Raw genomic sequence first — 17,877 nt, 5'->3', positions numbered from 1 at the left:
CATCATTAATATTATTATTTATATATATATTATATATATATATGAAATTTTTTATAATATTATAATTTTTATTTTATTATCCCGTGATTATTATAATAAATTATTTATATTTTATATATATTCAATATAAATAAACGAGAATATTAACACATATATATAAAATATATATTATATATATATATGAACCTTTTGATAATACTATAATGATTTACTTTATTATCCCCTGATTATTATAATATAATATATTATTTATTTTATATATATACAATATATATAAATAAGAACATTAACACATACATATATATATTATAATATTTTCTACTTTTTCAATATCTTATTAAAAAAGAAATTTTTTTTTTAATGGAGTAAGAACATTAAACATGTGAAATAAAGAAAAAAAAAAAAAAAAAAAAAAAAACCGGGGATTTAAATTTAAAAAAATTTTTAAATTTGGTTTGGAAATGGGGGGAAAAATTTTAAAAAGGGAAAGGGTTTTTTTAAAATTTTTTAACCCTTTTTTTTTTTTTTTTTTTTTTTTTTTTTTTTTTTTTTTTTTCTCTTGTTTTTATTTATTTATTAAAATAAAATAATAATAGTCTATATATATATTATATATAAATATTTATCCCAAACAATCTATAAACGAATAAATACTAATATATTTTTTTTTATGTAGAATAAAAATATAATATTCAAATTTTGTTAATTACAATAATATATATATATATATATATATATATATATATATATATATATATACATTATTTTAAAACAATTCTTTTTTTTTTTAATTTTGTTATTTTATTTATTTGTTTTTTAATCTTTTTTTCCATATTTTTTATTATTTTTCTATTTTTTCGTGCTTTGTTTTTTTTAATATTTTCTTAATATAAATAAGAAATATTTAAAAAATTATAATATAATATAATATAAAATAATATTATATTGTATTTAATATTACAATAAATAACTGCTTCTGACAATTCATTTTTTTCTTTTTTTTTATACCATTACAATATTCTAATATATATATATATATATATACATACATATAAATTATTTTATATTCATTCTTGTTACAATTCACAACTGGTTTTATAATATTTTTTTTTTTTTTTTTTTTTTTTTTTTTTTTTTTTTTTGTAATTCATTCAATTGATTTAATAATTCTTCTTTTCCCCCATTTTCCCATATTTTATCCATTTTTCCAAATTTTTTCCTTATTTTTCTATATACATATATATATATAAATATATATGTTTTTTTTTTTTTTCTTATGATTTTAGAACATGCCCCAATTTTATTATTAAATGAATAGTAATTATGAATATATTTATTTATAAAAAAGAAGGAAAAGGAAATATTCATATAATATATAATTATATATATATATATATGTATGTATATATATTTCTTTTTATATTCAATGTTTGTAGTTTGTGTCATATAAATATATATATATATATAATAAATTCAATGTTTTTAGTTTGTGTTATATAAATATATATATATATATATATATATATATATGTATATTTATTTATTTATTTATACCTCAAAATGAATATATAAAATAGGTTGTGTTTAGTTTATATAGAAGTTTGAATATTTTTTGTTTTACACACATATATAAATATATATATATATATATATATATATATATATATATATATATATATATGTAAATATTTAATTTTATATATTCTTCTTTTCATTTTCTTTGAATAACCAATTTATAAATATTTAAAAAATATATTTTTATTTGGAATAATATTTTATATGTGTGTTCTTTTATATAAATGTTTAAAAATATATTCAACTTGTACATATATATATATATATATTTAATAACATCTTCTTTTTTTAAAATAAATATAAAATAATATATATATAATATAGTATATATCAAGTGTATATTTCATTTATATTTATAAAAATAAGAAACATAATAGGAAAAAAGTACTATAAAAAAAAATATGTAAGTTGGAAAGAAAACAAAAAGTGTATGATGATGATACTGTGTGTACATAGCATATATTAAGTATTGATAAATAGGAATGCACATATAAATAAATAAATAAATAAATATATATATATATATATATATATATATATATTTATATATTTATTCATTTCTTTTTATACTTGTTGTGTACACATTTCTGTTTTGTTTATATAGGAAGAGCGTATATTTGTTTGCCTCCTCATTATTAACAACATTACTGTTATCAAATGCAAATGTTTTATTAGATTTTAATACAAGGATAATAATGTAAGATATAAAAGGAGAACACACACACACACATACATACATATATATATATATATATATATATATATTTATTTATTTATTCATCCATTGTTACGTTCATCTATCTTACTCTTCTTCTTTAGATCCTTGGTTATGTCCCTATTTAATCTTATTACATTATATTATGTGATGCAGAAATATGCTAAGACACCTAAAATTAGTATATTAACAAAAATTTTAAACTATTTAATTCTCATATATTATGTCATAATTATGTTCCTTCACTTTTTCGTAAAAAATTTAAAATAAAAAAAATAAAAATAAAATATATATGTATATATTTATATATGCATAAAAATATATATATATTTATTATTATTATTTTTTTTTTATATAGTCGACTAGCGAAGTTCGAACTATTCTGCGTTTCCTGAACAAGAATATAGAATTTCATGCAGTCGAAAAGTCGTACATGGAAAATTGTAATAACTTAGCGAATATATCAGTAAGGATACTTAAAAGAAAAATAGAACATTCTAAAAATATATACATATATATATGTATATATGTATGTATGTATTTATTTATTTCCTTTTTTATTAGGATAAAATCGATTGGTTTGTTTGTGCTCACTTATGGGGATGGTTTGCCAAAGGTATGATCATCCGAAATTTTTTTCTTTTGAATATAAACAGTGTCATATTTGAATTGATAGAATTAAGATTCCAGCATATACTTCCCAACTTTTATGAATGTTGGTGGGATCACGTAAGTGAAAAAAAAAAAAAAAAAAAAAAAAAAAAAAAAAAAATATATATATATATATATATATATATTTATATATACATCCTATTCACACCGTGTGTTAGATATTCCTTGATGTGTTGAGCTGTAACCTGATTGGTATAGTAGCCAGTATTCTTTTTATGAAGTATTTTAACATCGAACTTTATGATTGGAAAATCCCAGATAAAATAAAGCCAAACAAAAAGAATATCATATTTCCTACTATTGATAAATTATGTAGAAAAGTATTTACAAATAGTAGTACCCTATTAATACTAATATTCTTATCATTTATTACAAATATTATAGATTTAAATGTATTTTTTTTAAAAGCTGAGATTCAGTTACATCATGTAAATTTAATAGTTATAGCTAGAACATTTGCCATAGGTTTTATTTCTGGTAAGACATGAAAAACTATGCCATAATATATATATAGATATATACCTAAATATATGTACATAAATATATAATATGAGCGTGTTATTATAGCTATTTTGTTGTATATTCCTTAATTTTTTTTAGGCAAGGCATGTAAGGAATTTTATCGCTTTCTTAAGGAAGGGTAAGTGGAATATTATAAAAAATATTAAATAAATAAATAAATATAAATATATATATATATATATATATATATATATATATATATATATATATATATATTATATGTAATATATATATTTTTTTTTTCCTTTAGAATGACTCCTAAAAGAGCCTTTTATATATTTCTCGAAATTATTATACTTTCATTGGAGTTCCTTTTAGCCATTCGATGGAAGGATACTTTAATTTCAGACAAATCCGATTTAACAGGAATTAATGTATGAAAAAAATAAAAATGAATATAAATATAAATATATAAAAATATATATATATATATATATATATATATATATATATTTATTTATTTATATATCCCTTATTTTATTTTTTATTTTATTTTTTATTTTATTTTTTATTTTATTTTTTATTTTTTATTTTTTTTTTTTAGATGGTCTGGTTATTCATCACATCAACTTTGTCATCAATACTACTCCTTCTTTATGTTAATGAGAGTTTAATATAAATATTTCAATGAAGGGATTAAATAATTTTCTTTTCATTTCATTTCATTTTATTTTATTTTATTTTTTTTTTTTATAAGTAATTTATATATACATATATATTGGCCATTTTATTCTCTTATTTTTTTTATTTATTATTTTTATAAACATATAATTAAATTGTTGTTTTATATGTTTAAATATATGTATGAGCATGTTCATATATATATATATATATATATATTTTTTCTTTTGTTTTATTTTTAATAATTATATATGTATATATTTTATTGTTAATTCACAAAATTTTTAAAACCTTATATTAAACTCAAAATCAAACATGAATATTAAAAAATTAAAAAGATTAAAATAAATTAGTTTGGTAGGAAAAAAAAAAAAAATAATAAAAAAAAATATACATATATATATATATATATATATATATATATATATGTAGGACAAAAAAATGATTACACAAAAAAATAAAAGACTGAATAGCCTCCCTTATGTATACTTCCACATTTTTTTATTTTTTTATTTTTTTATGTTTTTATTATTTTATCTTTTTATTTTTTTATGTTTTTATTTTTTTATGTTTTTATTTTTTTATGTTTTTATTTTTTTCTTTTAATTTTCTGTTCATATAATATAAGATATTTTTTTCATTTTATTCATGTAGGGATTATAAAAAATGGTTTTTGAATAATTTTTAAAAATCTGTTCATCCAAAGTATTGTTTATATCAAATAAATATTTATTATTTTTATTTATCTTTTCCTTCTTTTCTCCTGTGATATTCTTATTAATATGTTTCATTATTACTTCGTTCATATGAACCTTAAGATTCATATCTCTTTCCATATAATATAATACACATGTTAACAAAAAAAAAAGTTCTACTTCTTTTAAATATATAAAATTAAATTCCTCTTTTTCTTTAAGTAAAATAAATTTTAAGAATTTATTAATGCTTTTATTATTATAAAACTTTGACAGAAATAATTTTTGTGGGTAAAAATGAGCTAACTCTTCTTCACATATCTTATTTAGGCAAAATATTTCACAAAGTAAATTTTTATTAAAACAACAAGGGTTATCAAATAAAATATTACAATTGTTATGATTATTATTACATATGTTATCATTATTTTTATAATTATTATGATTATTATTACATGTGTTATCATTATTTTTATAATTATTACTATTACTCTTATTATTCATCATTGATAAAAGTTTTAATTTTTTATTTTCTTCAACATCCTTATGATTATATAAATATCCCACGAAGTCATTTATATTACAAGCAAATTTATATAGGTACAAATAAAAGAATAAATATAATTCTTTAAATATATCTAGAATTTCATCACATTTTAAAAGAATCGTTCTCATACTCTTTATTATATTTTCAATGAAACAATATTTTTCGTTTATATAACTTTCTTCCTTTTTTTTTTTCTCAAAGAAATATTCCTTACTCAATAAATTCTCATATTTATCAATATGCTTATTCTTTTCTAAACATAAAATATTATGTAATTCACTTAAACAATTAATATTTTTATTTAACCTTTTAAATAATTCAACAAATTTATTATTTATTTCTATATGTCTTTTTATATTAGACTTTATTAAAACCTCTTTTACATAATTTATATCTATTTTATGGTTATTCTTACCTGACGATATCAAAATGGTTTTACCCACCTTGTTTTTAAAATTATTCAAGTACCCTTTTATCTGCTCATCCATCGTATTAAAAAAAAAAAATATATATATATATATATATATATATTTTTTTTTATTTATAAATTTTTTAAATGTCCCATAATTCTTTAAAGTACGAAGAAAAAAAAGTAGAACATAATATTTTTTTAAAAAAAACACAAACTTAATTGGTTTAATATAAATACTTGGATTAAAATATGTGTATCTAGCTTTCTTCCATTTATAGAAAGAAATAAAACAAAAAAAAAAAAAAAAAATAAAAGAATATACATATATAATATATATATATATTAAGAATGACAGTTGAAAATGAAAATATTTTTCACTTTTTTTTTTTTTTTTTTTTTAAATATACCCTATATATTATAAAGATATATATTTTATAAATTATTTAAAAATATTTATATTTCATTATTTTATTTTATTTTATTTTATTTTATTATATTTTATGTTTTATTATTTATTTATTTTTTTTTTATAATATCTACTTTAATGTAGTAATTATTTCTCCTTTAGGAATATTTAATTAAGCCCTCTATATTTATTATTATTTCAACCAATGTTTTTTTTTTTTTTTTTTTTTTTTTTTATGTTTTCTCTCTTTTCAAGCCTTATGAAATAGAATGAAAAAAAAGCATGCGGGCAAAAATTTTTATAATAATATATTTATTATATATATTATATAATATATTTGCAAAATAAAAAAATTTGGTTATATATATTATATATATATATTATATATATATATTATAATATTATAAAAAATATTAAAATATTAATATATTACATATATATTATATTATATAATATTTTTATATATTTAAAATTATTATTTTCTTGGCATTTTTAGAATAATTTTTTTTTTTTTTTTTTTTTCTTCAATTTATTATAAAATAAAATATATTTATTTATTATATATATGAATGAATATAATAATATATATATATATATATATATATGTGTCATAATGAATATATTTTTACACTTGACACATTGAATAAATAAATAAATATAATATAATGTAATATATATATATATTATATTCAATGAGCAAAATAATATACTATATTTATATAATATTATATATATATATATATATATATATATATATATATGTAATATATTTATTATATAATTATAACGAATATTTTTTTATGTTTTCCAGATACCTTATATTTTATATATAATTATTAAGTTACTTTATTCATTTATTTAATTATTTTTTTTAGATTTTTTGATTGTTTTTATTTTCTTTTCATAAAAATATTTATTTTTCATAGTTAAATCAAACAAACAAATAAAAAAAAAAAAAAAAAAAAAAAAAAAATATATATATATATATATATATATATATAATATATATTAAAATTTGTACATTTTAAAATTTTTTTTTTTTTTTTTTTTTGTTAATTTATTGTTCATTTTATTTTATTTTGTTATTATTATTATTTTTTTTTTTTTTTCATTTTATTTTTATTGACCTTTTAAGTTCTTTTTAAATGCACGAGTAAATAAATATAAGGGGAAAAAAAAAAAAATGATTGATGTCATTAACATATTTAATAAAGGAGGTCTGCTATTGTGGTCATATAATTTTTATGAAATTGATGATACTACAATAAGAACAATAGTTAAACATGTATTAATAGAAGAAAAATATGAAGAGTTTTCTAAGAAACATAATAATTATCATGCCAAATGGAAATTAATAAATGATTTAGACCTTGTTATACTTATAGTGTACCAGGGTATTCAAAATTCAACTTATTTAGAGAATTTATTTTCACAAGTTAAAAAAAACTTTATAAAAATATTACCAAAAAATAAAGATGTATTTGATTATGATCTTCCTATAGATTTTGAAGAACATTTTTTACAAATTATTGAAAATCTAGATGAACATAAAAATTTAAATAATAATACCAAAAAAGATGATAGCAAAAAAAATAATAAACACAATACAAAAAATAACAAAAGTGATGACGAAACATCAAGCGATAATCAAAATAATAGTAATAGTACTGTAGAAGACGATGATGATGAAAATACGGTAAAAAATAAAAAAAATGTTAAAGTTAAAAAAACGGCAAGGGAATGGGAATTAAGTCAAAAAGTAACAAAAAGGGATATAAGAAAATTAGATTATTCAAAAAATGAAGATAATGACAATAATAATAATAATAATAAAAACAACGAAATGTATAATAATAATAATAATAACAATAATAATAACAATAACAATAACGATAATATTTATAATAATAATAATAGTAAATATGAAGGAGATTATGATGATTCAAGTGATGGGGCTATTGAAAGTAAAAATAATATATTAAATAAATTAAACGATTCTCTATTTAAAATGTTTTCCTATAATAGCAAAATTGAAGAAGAAGATATTGAAAAAATACTACATGAAATTAAAAATAAATTACTTTCAAAAAATGTTGCTATAGGTATTTGCGATACATTAATTGACAGAATGAAAGAAAATCTTATAGGAAAGAAAAAAACACTCTTCGCCTTAAATGTTAAAAAAACAGTTTCTAATGTATTATCAGAAACTATACAATCTATTCTAATACCAAAAGATTCTGTTGATGTTTTAAGATCTGCTATTGAATCCAAATCTATGGGGAAATTATATTCTATTGTGTTCTTAGGTGTTAATGGGGTAGGTAAATCAACCAACCTAGCTAAGGTTTGTTATTATTTAAAAAATAAAGGTAATCTTAAAATTATGATAGCAGCATGTGATACATTCAGAGCTGGAGCTGTAGAACAATTAAGAATACATGCTAATTGTCTTAACGTATTTTTATATGAAAAAGGATATGGAAAAGATGCGTCAGCTATTGCTAAAGAAGCAATCTTATATGCAAAAAAAGAAAATTATGATGTAATATTAATCGATACAGCAGGAAGAATGCAAGATAATGAACCATTAATGAGATCACTTGGAAAACTAATTCTTTATAATAATCCAGATCTAATCTTATTCGTTGGAGAAGCATTAGTTGGAAACGATGCAATTGATCAATTAAAAAAATTCAATCAAGCATTAACAGACGCAACCTGTAATTCGACTAATAAACGTACAATCGATGGAATTATCTTAACCAAGTTTGACACAGTAGATGATAAAGTGGGTACCGCATTATCTATGGTGTATTTGACGGGAAAACCAATCGTTTTTGTTGGAGTCGGACAAAAATATACACACCTCAAAAAGTTTAACGTAAATATGGTTGTTAAGGCCTTAAGTTGAATTGAATCTTATTAATTGAGCATAAGCTGTTCTGGGAAAAAAAAAAAAAAATAATATAAATAAAAATATAAATAAAAATAAAAAGATAAATATAAATAAAAAGATAAATATAAATAAAAAGATAAATATAAATAAAAAGATAAATATAAATAAAAAGATAAATATAAATAAAAAGATAAATATAAATAAAAAGATAAATATAAATAAAAAGATAAATATAAATAATAAGATAAATATATATAAAAATATAAATATATATAAAAATATAATTATAAATGTGTATCAAAATAAACAACTAGATAAATATGAACATATGCACATGTTCATAAATGTGAACCTTTACATGAACTTGTTCAGGTGAAAAGAAAAAAAAAAAAAAAAAAAAAAAAAAGGGAAAAATATATTTTTATATACCTTTAATGTGTACAGTTTTTGCACACATATAAATAAAAAAAAGAGAACATTTCATATGTCTATACAGGAAAAAATATAATAAAAAGTTATTTTTGCATGATTGTTCAGGTGAAAAGAAAAAAAAAAAAAAAAAAAAAAAAAACTTTTTACATTTCTATGTAAATACACGCATAATGTATTTGAGACAATATTTGCAAAAAAAAAAAAATTTTAATTTTCGAGATCATTTATTAAAAGTATAATTTTTAAGTATTATATAAATAAATAATTTTTTAATGTATATATATATATATATATATATATATATATATATATGTATATTTATTTAAATATGTATATTTTTGTATAATCAGATTTGAAAAATTAAATCTTAAAAAAAGAATAAAACATGTTTTTATCATATAAATGAATATAAAAGCATGTTATTAAATTATGGTATATATATATATATATATATACATATTTTTATATGTCTTTCTGTTTGTATTTATATAATTTAGTATAATTCAATTCTCTTAATTTAAATTTTTTTTTTTTTTTTTTATTGAAATATCATTATTATTAATTTTATTTATTTATTGACTTCAATTAATTTTTTTTTTTTTTTTTTTTCGTATTTTTATTATATATAGATGAATATAATAACTAAATAATAATTTGTATAAGTAGACTTATGTAATTAGTACTGAATAAATGAATAAATAAAAAAATAAATGAACTAACAAATAAATATGTATATATGTGCATATTCATATATATATATATATATATATATATAATTGTGTCAAAATTCAATAAGGAATTTTATGAAAATATGTTTTATTTTATATCTCAAAATATATAATAAAAATAAAATAAAAAAAAAAAAAAACCAACATACAATGTGAAATATATATATATATATATATATATATATATATATGTATATATTATAAGTTCACAAGGACTTTCATTTATATACATATACTAATATTTTGACATCCATTTATGAACATATCCATTCTTTCATATGATGTTTCCATTGTGTTAATTCTTCTGCCTTAAACCATATATTTATTTCTTTATTAGCTGAAGCTACTGAATCACTTCCATGTATTACATTCTTACTTACTTCTAAACAGAAGTCTCCTCTTATTGTACCTGTGTTACTAGTTAAAGGATTAGTCTCACCAATTAATTTTCTTCCTTGTTTTACCATATCGACACCTTCCCATACCATAGCAACTACAGGTCCTTTACTTATATATGCTACTAAATTTTTAAAAAATGGTTGGTCTGATAATTCTTTATAATGTTCTTTCAATATTTCTTCAGTTGGATTAAGCATTTTTATGGCTATCAGCTTATATCCCTTCTTTTCAAAGCGTTTGATAATTGTTCCTACCAAACCTCTCTGGACGCCATCGGGCTTAATCATAATAAAGCTCTTTTCCATTTTAAAAAAATGAAATAATAAAAATATATATTTATAAATAAAAAAACAAACGAATAAAATATATATATATATATATATATATAATATTATGGATCAAATAAATTATGTGTTGAGGAATGTTTTTATATTTTTTCTTTTATATTTATTATCATAAATAATAAAAATGAAAAAGTTTATATTATACATATATATATATATATATATATTAAAGTAACAAAATTGATGAAAACAAGAATATTTTGTAATATATATAAAGTGTTAAATAAATTTTAATTAAAAATACTCAAAAGGAATATTAATACGAGCATTTTAATTTATATTTTTTATTTAAAGTCTCAAATGTTAACATATAAATTTTATATCATGTTAAGATTGTACATATATATAATATATATATATATTTTTTTTTTTTTTTGGTGCCTTTATGTTAATTAAATGAAGAAAATATTCTTAGGGATCTTATATATATGTTACTATTATATACACCCTTTTTAATTTTATTAATGTGCTATAAGAACTTAATATAATATTATATTCAAGTAATAAGAGGTATAGAGTAAAACTAAGAAGAAACACATACCTAATAATACATACGTAATATAAATATAAATATAAATATATATACATATATATATATATATATATATATATACATATAATATGCATTTATTTATTTTTTTTTTTTTATGTGTGTATAATAATACCTACATGTTTTTTTATAAGTCATTTCTGCTTTATTCACCTTTTATTTTTTATAAAAGAATACTTTTTTTTTTTTTTTTTCTAATGTTTTCATAAAAATTGATTATGACCTTTATATTATATATATATATTTTTTATATTTATATTTTTTTATTTTATATTGGATTTCATATAAGATATATAAATAATGAGTTATTTTTATTTATGTACACAGCAAAGATAAAAATACAAAAAAAAAAAAATTATAATTTAATAAAATAAAATAACCTAACACACTGTTATACATATATATATAATTATATATTATTTTTCAACTTTATTTGTAATAACCAGAACTTTTATTAAATATATAAAGATTGTGTAAAATACCATAAACACCTTTTTAAAAATTTTGTAAATCCTAATTATAAATTGTTACACATATATATTATATATACATAATGTACATATATATATTACCTTAATATAAAATAAATCTGGTTACACCAGAAAAAAAAAAATAAAATAAAAAAAAAAGAGAAATAAAATAAAAAAAAATGAGAAAAAGAAGTTAAGTTATGGTAACTTTTGTAAAATATTTTCATTGGCATATAAAAAAAAAAAAAAAAAAAAAAATACATACATATTATATTATATATATATATATATATATATATTTATTTATATATATATATATATATAGTATTTAAAATTGATACAATTAATATATATATGAAATAGCATACTATATTAATAATATATATATATATATATATATATATATATATAATAGGATAAATTGTATGACACCCCCATATATTTTATTATATCGCGGCTAATTTTATTAATAACCTAAATATAGTTCATGCTTTAAAATTAAATTTTTTTTATTTTTCATTTTTTATTTTATAACATTTTTGTTGTTTCTTCTAAATTATTTGTAATTTATAATAATTGTAGTTAGAAATATATATATATATATATATAAATATATATACATATTTTTGTTTGTATTCATTTTTATTAATATATCTATTAATAAAAAGTTCATATAATAAAATGTACATAATATATTATATATATATTTATATATAATATATTTATCAATATGTATTCATCATTTAACCTTTGTTAATTATTTATTCAAAAAAAAAAAAAAAAAAAAAAAAAAAAAGCCCAAATGTTTTTGTAATATAGATTTAACAATTATATGCATAATATATTATATATATATATATACATAATTATGAAAATTTTGTAATTTTATTCCTAATGTTTGTTCTATGTATAATTATTTATTATATATATATATAATATATAATATATCTATGGAACCCTAAACTGTGCCCCTTATTATAATAAATGATATTTATAATTTTATTATTATTCTTTCCATAATTATAAATCTTTTTAATATAATAAATAATATATTTATAAGGTATATTATATATTTTATTATATGGTTATATTATATTATATATAAAAATATGTATATTAATAAATATATGTTTATTTTGTAAAAGAACCAACAAAATAATAACATTATAATATGATATAATATATAATAAATAGATATTAATAAATGTATAATTTTTTTTTTTTTTTTTTTTTTTTTCAATGTAAGTTGGTTTTTCCTTTAATTAGGAATGATTATCCTAATATAAATAATAAAAATTAAAAAAGTAATACAGCAATAATATTTTGCATATATTGAACATATTGTACATTTTGTTAATATTTTACATATAAATTATATAATATATATATATATATCAAAATATATTTGTGATTTATGTGCTACAAAAAAAAAAAAAAAAAACGAAAAAATGTATGATATATCTAGTGAACAAATTAATATACAAAATAAGTTTTTAAAAAATTTAGATTTATATTGTATATTAAAATTTATTATAACAAACAATATAGAAATATACAATGAAGAGAGTTACAATGTTTTAATAAATCTAGTAAAATCAAATAAAATAATAACTGTAGAGGAATCTAAAAGGATCTTTTCAAATAACAAGAAATTATTCAAAAGGTATATGTATAAGAAAAATAAAAGAAGGCCATGTCAAATAAACAACACTCATAATATTGATGATGATAATAATAATAATAATAATATTCTTAAGAATTATAGTCCTAGTGAGATACACACCGATTGTGCGAATATCTGTAACGATGATAAAAAAATGGATGTTAATCAAAATTTATATAACAAAGAAATATACACAAATGATTCCCTTTTTTCTAAAGATCTAAACAATAAAATATTATTTGAGTTTTTTCAATTCCCCGAAAGTACTTACGTGTCAGAATATATTAATAATTTATGTAAGGAAAAGTTGATACATGAACCGTTAAATATAAATTTGAGTCTTGTTAAATTTGATAAGAAGAAAAAGAAAAGCAAAAAAAGAAAAACATGTAAAAGGAATAATATTGGAGAGATGCAAACAAGTACAAATAAATATAACAGTGATTCAGGTATAGGGGTCACGGCAAAAACAAATACGGACATAAATAAAAACATTAATAGGAATGTAAATAGAAATATAACCATGATGGGAAACGCAAACACAAACACGAATGCAAACACAAACACAAATGCAAACGTCAACACCAACGTCAACACCAACGTCAACACCAACGTCAACACCAACGTCAACACCAACACCAACACCAACGTCAACACCAACACCAACACCAACGTCAACACCAACACCAATACAAATGCCGAGACAAATGCCGAGATAAATACCGAAAGTTTTGATCGGGAAGAGCACAATAAGTTTTATAAAATATCATCAAAATGTTTTTCAAGAGTATTAAACGAGGATGATGTATCACTTCCTAATATATATTACATTAAAGGCGTTTCAAACGATAATATAAATGTTCATATAAATTACAATATAAATAATAAAATGAATAACAATATATTTAAAAATGAAAATAATACTCTTGTCGAAAGTTTTAAAACAGATTTATTGTATTCAATAGAAAAAAATAAAAATGACATATATGCGCATAATTGTAGTAATTCAGATGAGGATTCGATATATAATTATTTTAGTGATAATACAAATATTGATGATCATAATAAAATGAATAATGTAATTAGGGAACGCGTTAATAATATAGGTAAGAATTATTATAGCACAGAAAAGTATAATAATAACAATAATGATAATAATAACAATAATGATAATAATAACAATAATGATAATAATAACAATAATGATAATAATAACAACATCAATAATAATAATAATAAGAAAAAGAACAAGAACAACAACAATAATAATAATAATTATAATAATATTTGTAATAGTAGTAGTAATAATAAAATGAACGATTATAAACATATGATTTTTAATAATAATGATAATACCATATTCAAGCATAAAAACTCATTATCTTCTTTAAAATTATCAATGTATAATTACAAAATATTTAAGAAGGATACAACATTTAATAGTACTCATAATCTTTTTAGTTATGCTTTAACGTTTAAACATTTTTATGATATACATAATGTTTTGAACAGAGATCCTAATGGATTAAGAAAAATAAAAGTCATACTAAAAAAAGATATTGGAACAATCAGCATATCACCTTTTTATATTAATTTTGATTCTATACGTATTTTTGATAATGTATGTAAAACATTTAATATTACAGACTATAATTATAAAAAACAAAATATATATAATTTTATGAATCTCTGCTCCACAAATAATCAATCTTTATATATACTCAAAAATATTTTCTTAAAAGATTTATATAAACAACAAAAGATTTATCAAAATGATCATCATAATAACAAAAAAAAAATTTATAGAAAAAGAAATGCTTTAAGGAAAAAAAAAAAAAAAGAAAAAGAAAATATTTTAGAAATATTAGATGAAGAGAAAAGAATTAATGTTCTATATTTTATTAATCGTTTTCTATATTCAAATAAAACCCCTTTATCATATTTATTTAGAAATTATAAAACAACTTTGCTTAACCAACAAATAAATGTGAACCAAAAAAATGAACACACACATAAATGTATACATTCAAATCAAGTGAAACAAGAAAATGAATTCGTTTTATATTCGGACGAATTAACTATTGATTATTTTCTTTTCCTTATGATTTTTGAAAAGAAGGTGGAGCAAAACTTTTCAAACTATTTAATAAACAAGATAAATGAATGTAAAAAATTTAAAACAACTGATAATACATATACAAACACGGACAACAAGACGCACGTATCTAAAGATGTATTGGTTCATTTTGATGATGATATATTTCTTAAAAAATCATTTGATGTGTCAACCAAAATTTCTCGTGATGTATCAAATAAAATGTCTGTTGATATGTCTGTTGATGTGTCTGACGATTTGGAAAAAGAATCTACTAAGGATGATATGATATTAGACAATAAACAAATAGAAGACAGCAGCGATAATAATAATAATAATAATAATAATAATAATAATGATAGTAGTAATAATAATAGTAGTAATAATAATAGTAATTGTGTTGATAGGAGTGATAACAAAAGTTACAATGATAAAGACGATTCGAATTCCTTAAAAAATAAAAAATCAGGAGACCAATTAAGTGAATGCACAGAAATATACGAAAAGAAAAACAAATTGACTAATGAACAAAATTGTTGTGATAACAGTTCATCAGAAAAAAATATATCTAATATGAAACCGAATTATATAATAGATAAAGACTATAATAATAATGAAGATAATACGATTCTGAGTAAACAAACATATTTAATAGAAAGCAAGAATATAGATAAAGATAAAAATAATGATATAAATAATGATATAAATAATAATTGTAGTAATAATAATAATAATAATAATAATTGTGATGATAGTAATTGCTTGAAGAGCATTGAGAATAGAAATAATAATAGAGATATTAAAAATAATAAGATTGAAGGAGAAAGCACTGATTCTTTATACACCTCTAGTTCAGAAGATGAATATAATGATAGACATGATAATATAAAGAAAATAAAAAAGAGAACAGATATTGAAAATGAAATTATTTTATTAAAAAATATAAGACCTTTTCCAACTATTTATTGGTTAATAAATAAAAATATATGTGGATATATATCTCATTTGGAAAAAATAAATATTATAAAAAATATTGAAAATTTTATTAATCATCCAGGAGAAGAATTTAAATTATTAAGATATTATTTAATATATGATCATTTAAAATATATAGTTATACGTTTAAGACATATACATAAAAGAATACTTATCTTTTTTTATAACTATTTTTTAAACAGTGAATATTTCATATCTCAACATAAACAAAATAATCATCTATCAAATATCGATCTATATAAAAATAATCCATTCTCACAAATATTCGAAATCACACCTATCATACAATCATATTATGAAAAATATCCTATAGATTTTAATAGTATATGTGAAATATTAAGAAAAATTAATACACTCAGAATTAAAGGTATAGGAGGTATATCAAACTTTCTAACTTTAAAATGTATACACTTATATTTTGCATCCCATTTATCTTATCCAAATACTGTTGGTTATATAATAGAGGAATATTTTAAGTCATAAAATGCTATCCAAAAAAATATATAAATAAATAAATATATTAATATATATATATATATATATATATATATGTAATCTTTTATTTTTTTTATTTTTTTATTTTATTTTTTTGTAATGTTAATTTTCTAGTACATTATCATGAAAAATTTATACATTTAATGTTTATGTAATACAATATAATAATAAAGGATAAAAAAAAAAAAAAAAAAAAAAAAAAAAAATGAAAAGTTGTAAAATATGTACACAATATGTACAATATGTACAATATGTACATTTTGTAAATTTTGTAAATTTTGTAAATTTTGTAAAGTTTATGTTTTACATTACTTTTTTTTTTTTTTTATTAAACGATGACTTTTATTTTTTCTTTTTTCTCAAAAAAAAAAAAAAAAATTTATATATATATATATATATATATATATATTATATATATACATATTATAATGTACATATTTTAATAACCTTTTGCTTTTTATAATTTTTTTTTTTTCTTTTTAATAAACCAGAGAAACTATTAAGGACATAAAAAAAATATATATTAATTTATTAAATATATATATTATCATTTGGTTTAAAAAAATATATATTATATTTGGATTGTCCTTTTTTCTTTTCTTTTTTATGTTTTATTTTTTTTATTTTTAAATTTCCAAAAA

The 17,877-nt window shown here is 17.6% G+C and overlaps 5 protein-coding genes across 5 annotated transcripts; 3 read left to right on the top strand and 2 right to left on the bottom strand.

Moving 5' to 3' along the window:
• Window positions 1–1,976: 1,976 nt before the first annotated feature.
• On the top strand, window positions 1,977–4,103 carry PF3D7_1366800 (phosphatidylserine synthase, putative; the record flags this gene model as incomplete). The annotated part of the gene is made up of 9 exons (XM_002809060.1): window positions 1,977–1,978; window positions 2,180–2,272; window positions 2,395–2,542; window positions 2,649–2,756; window positions 2,855–3,019; window positions 3,121–3,439; window positions 3,563–3,602; window positions 3,735–3,858; window positions 4,029–4,103. Coding segments are annotated over 9 exons (1,074 nt in total).
• Window positions 4,104–4,719: 616 nt separating this feature from the next.
• PF3D7_1366700 (conserved Plasmodium protein, unknown function) lies at window positions 4,720–5,835 on the bottom strand (the record flags this gene model as incomplete). Its single annotated transcript, XM_001350342.1, has 1 exon — window positions 4,720–5,835. The coding sequence occupies one exon, from the start codon at window positions 5,833–5,835 to the stop codon at window positions 4,720–4,722; it is 1,116 nt and encodes a 371-aa protein (XP_001350378.1).
• Window positions 5,836–7,348: 1,513 nt separating this feature from the next.
• PF3D7_1366600 (signal recognition particle receptor subunit alpha, putative) lies at window positions 7,349–9,079 on the top strand (the record flags this gene model as incomplete). Its single annotated transcript, XM_001350341.1, has 1 exon — window positions 7,349–9,079. The coding sequence occupies one exon, from the start codon at window positions 7,349–7,351 to the stop codon at window positions 9,077–9,079; it is 1,731 nt and encodes a 576-aa protein (XP_001350377.1).
• Window positions 9,080–10,478: 1,399 nt separating this feature from the next.
• Window positions 10,479–10,928, bottom strand: PF3D7_1366500 (nucleoside diphosphate kinase; the record flags this gene model as incomplete). The annotated part of the gene is made up of 1 exon (XM_001350340.1): window positions 10,479–10,928. One exon carries the CDS (start codon window positions 10,926–10,928, stop codon window positions 10,479–10,481), a length of 450 nt encoding a protein of 149 aa, XP_001350376.1.
• Window positions 10,929–13,435: 2,507 nt separating this feature from the next.
• On the top strand, window positions 13,436–17,224 carry PF3D7_1366400 (rhoptry protein RHOP148; the record flags this gene model as incomplete). The annotated part of the gene is made up of 1 exon (XM_001350339.1): window positions 13,436–17,224. One exon carries the CDS (start codon window positions 13,436–13,438, stop codon window positions 17,222–17,224), a length of 3,789 nt encoding a protein of 1,262 aa, XP_001350375.1.
• Window positions 17,225–17,877: the final 653 nt, after the last annotated feature.

This window comes from Plasmodium falciparum (assembly GCF_000002765.6).
Source record: "Plasmodium falciparum 3D7 genome assembly, chromosome: 13".
Lineage (NCBI taxonomy): Eukaryota > Apicomplexa > Aconoidasida > Haemosporida > Plasmodiidae > Plasmodium > Plasmodium falciparum.
Note: the sequence above shows the minus strand (reverse complement) of the source record. Positions and strands in the feature narration are given on the sequence as shown.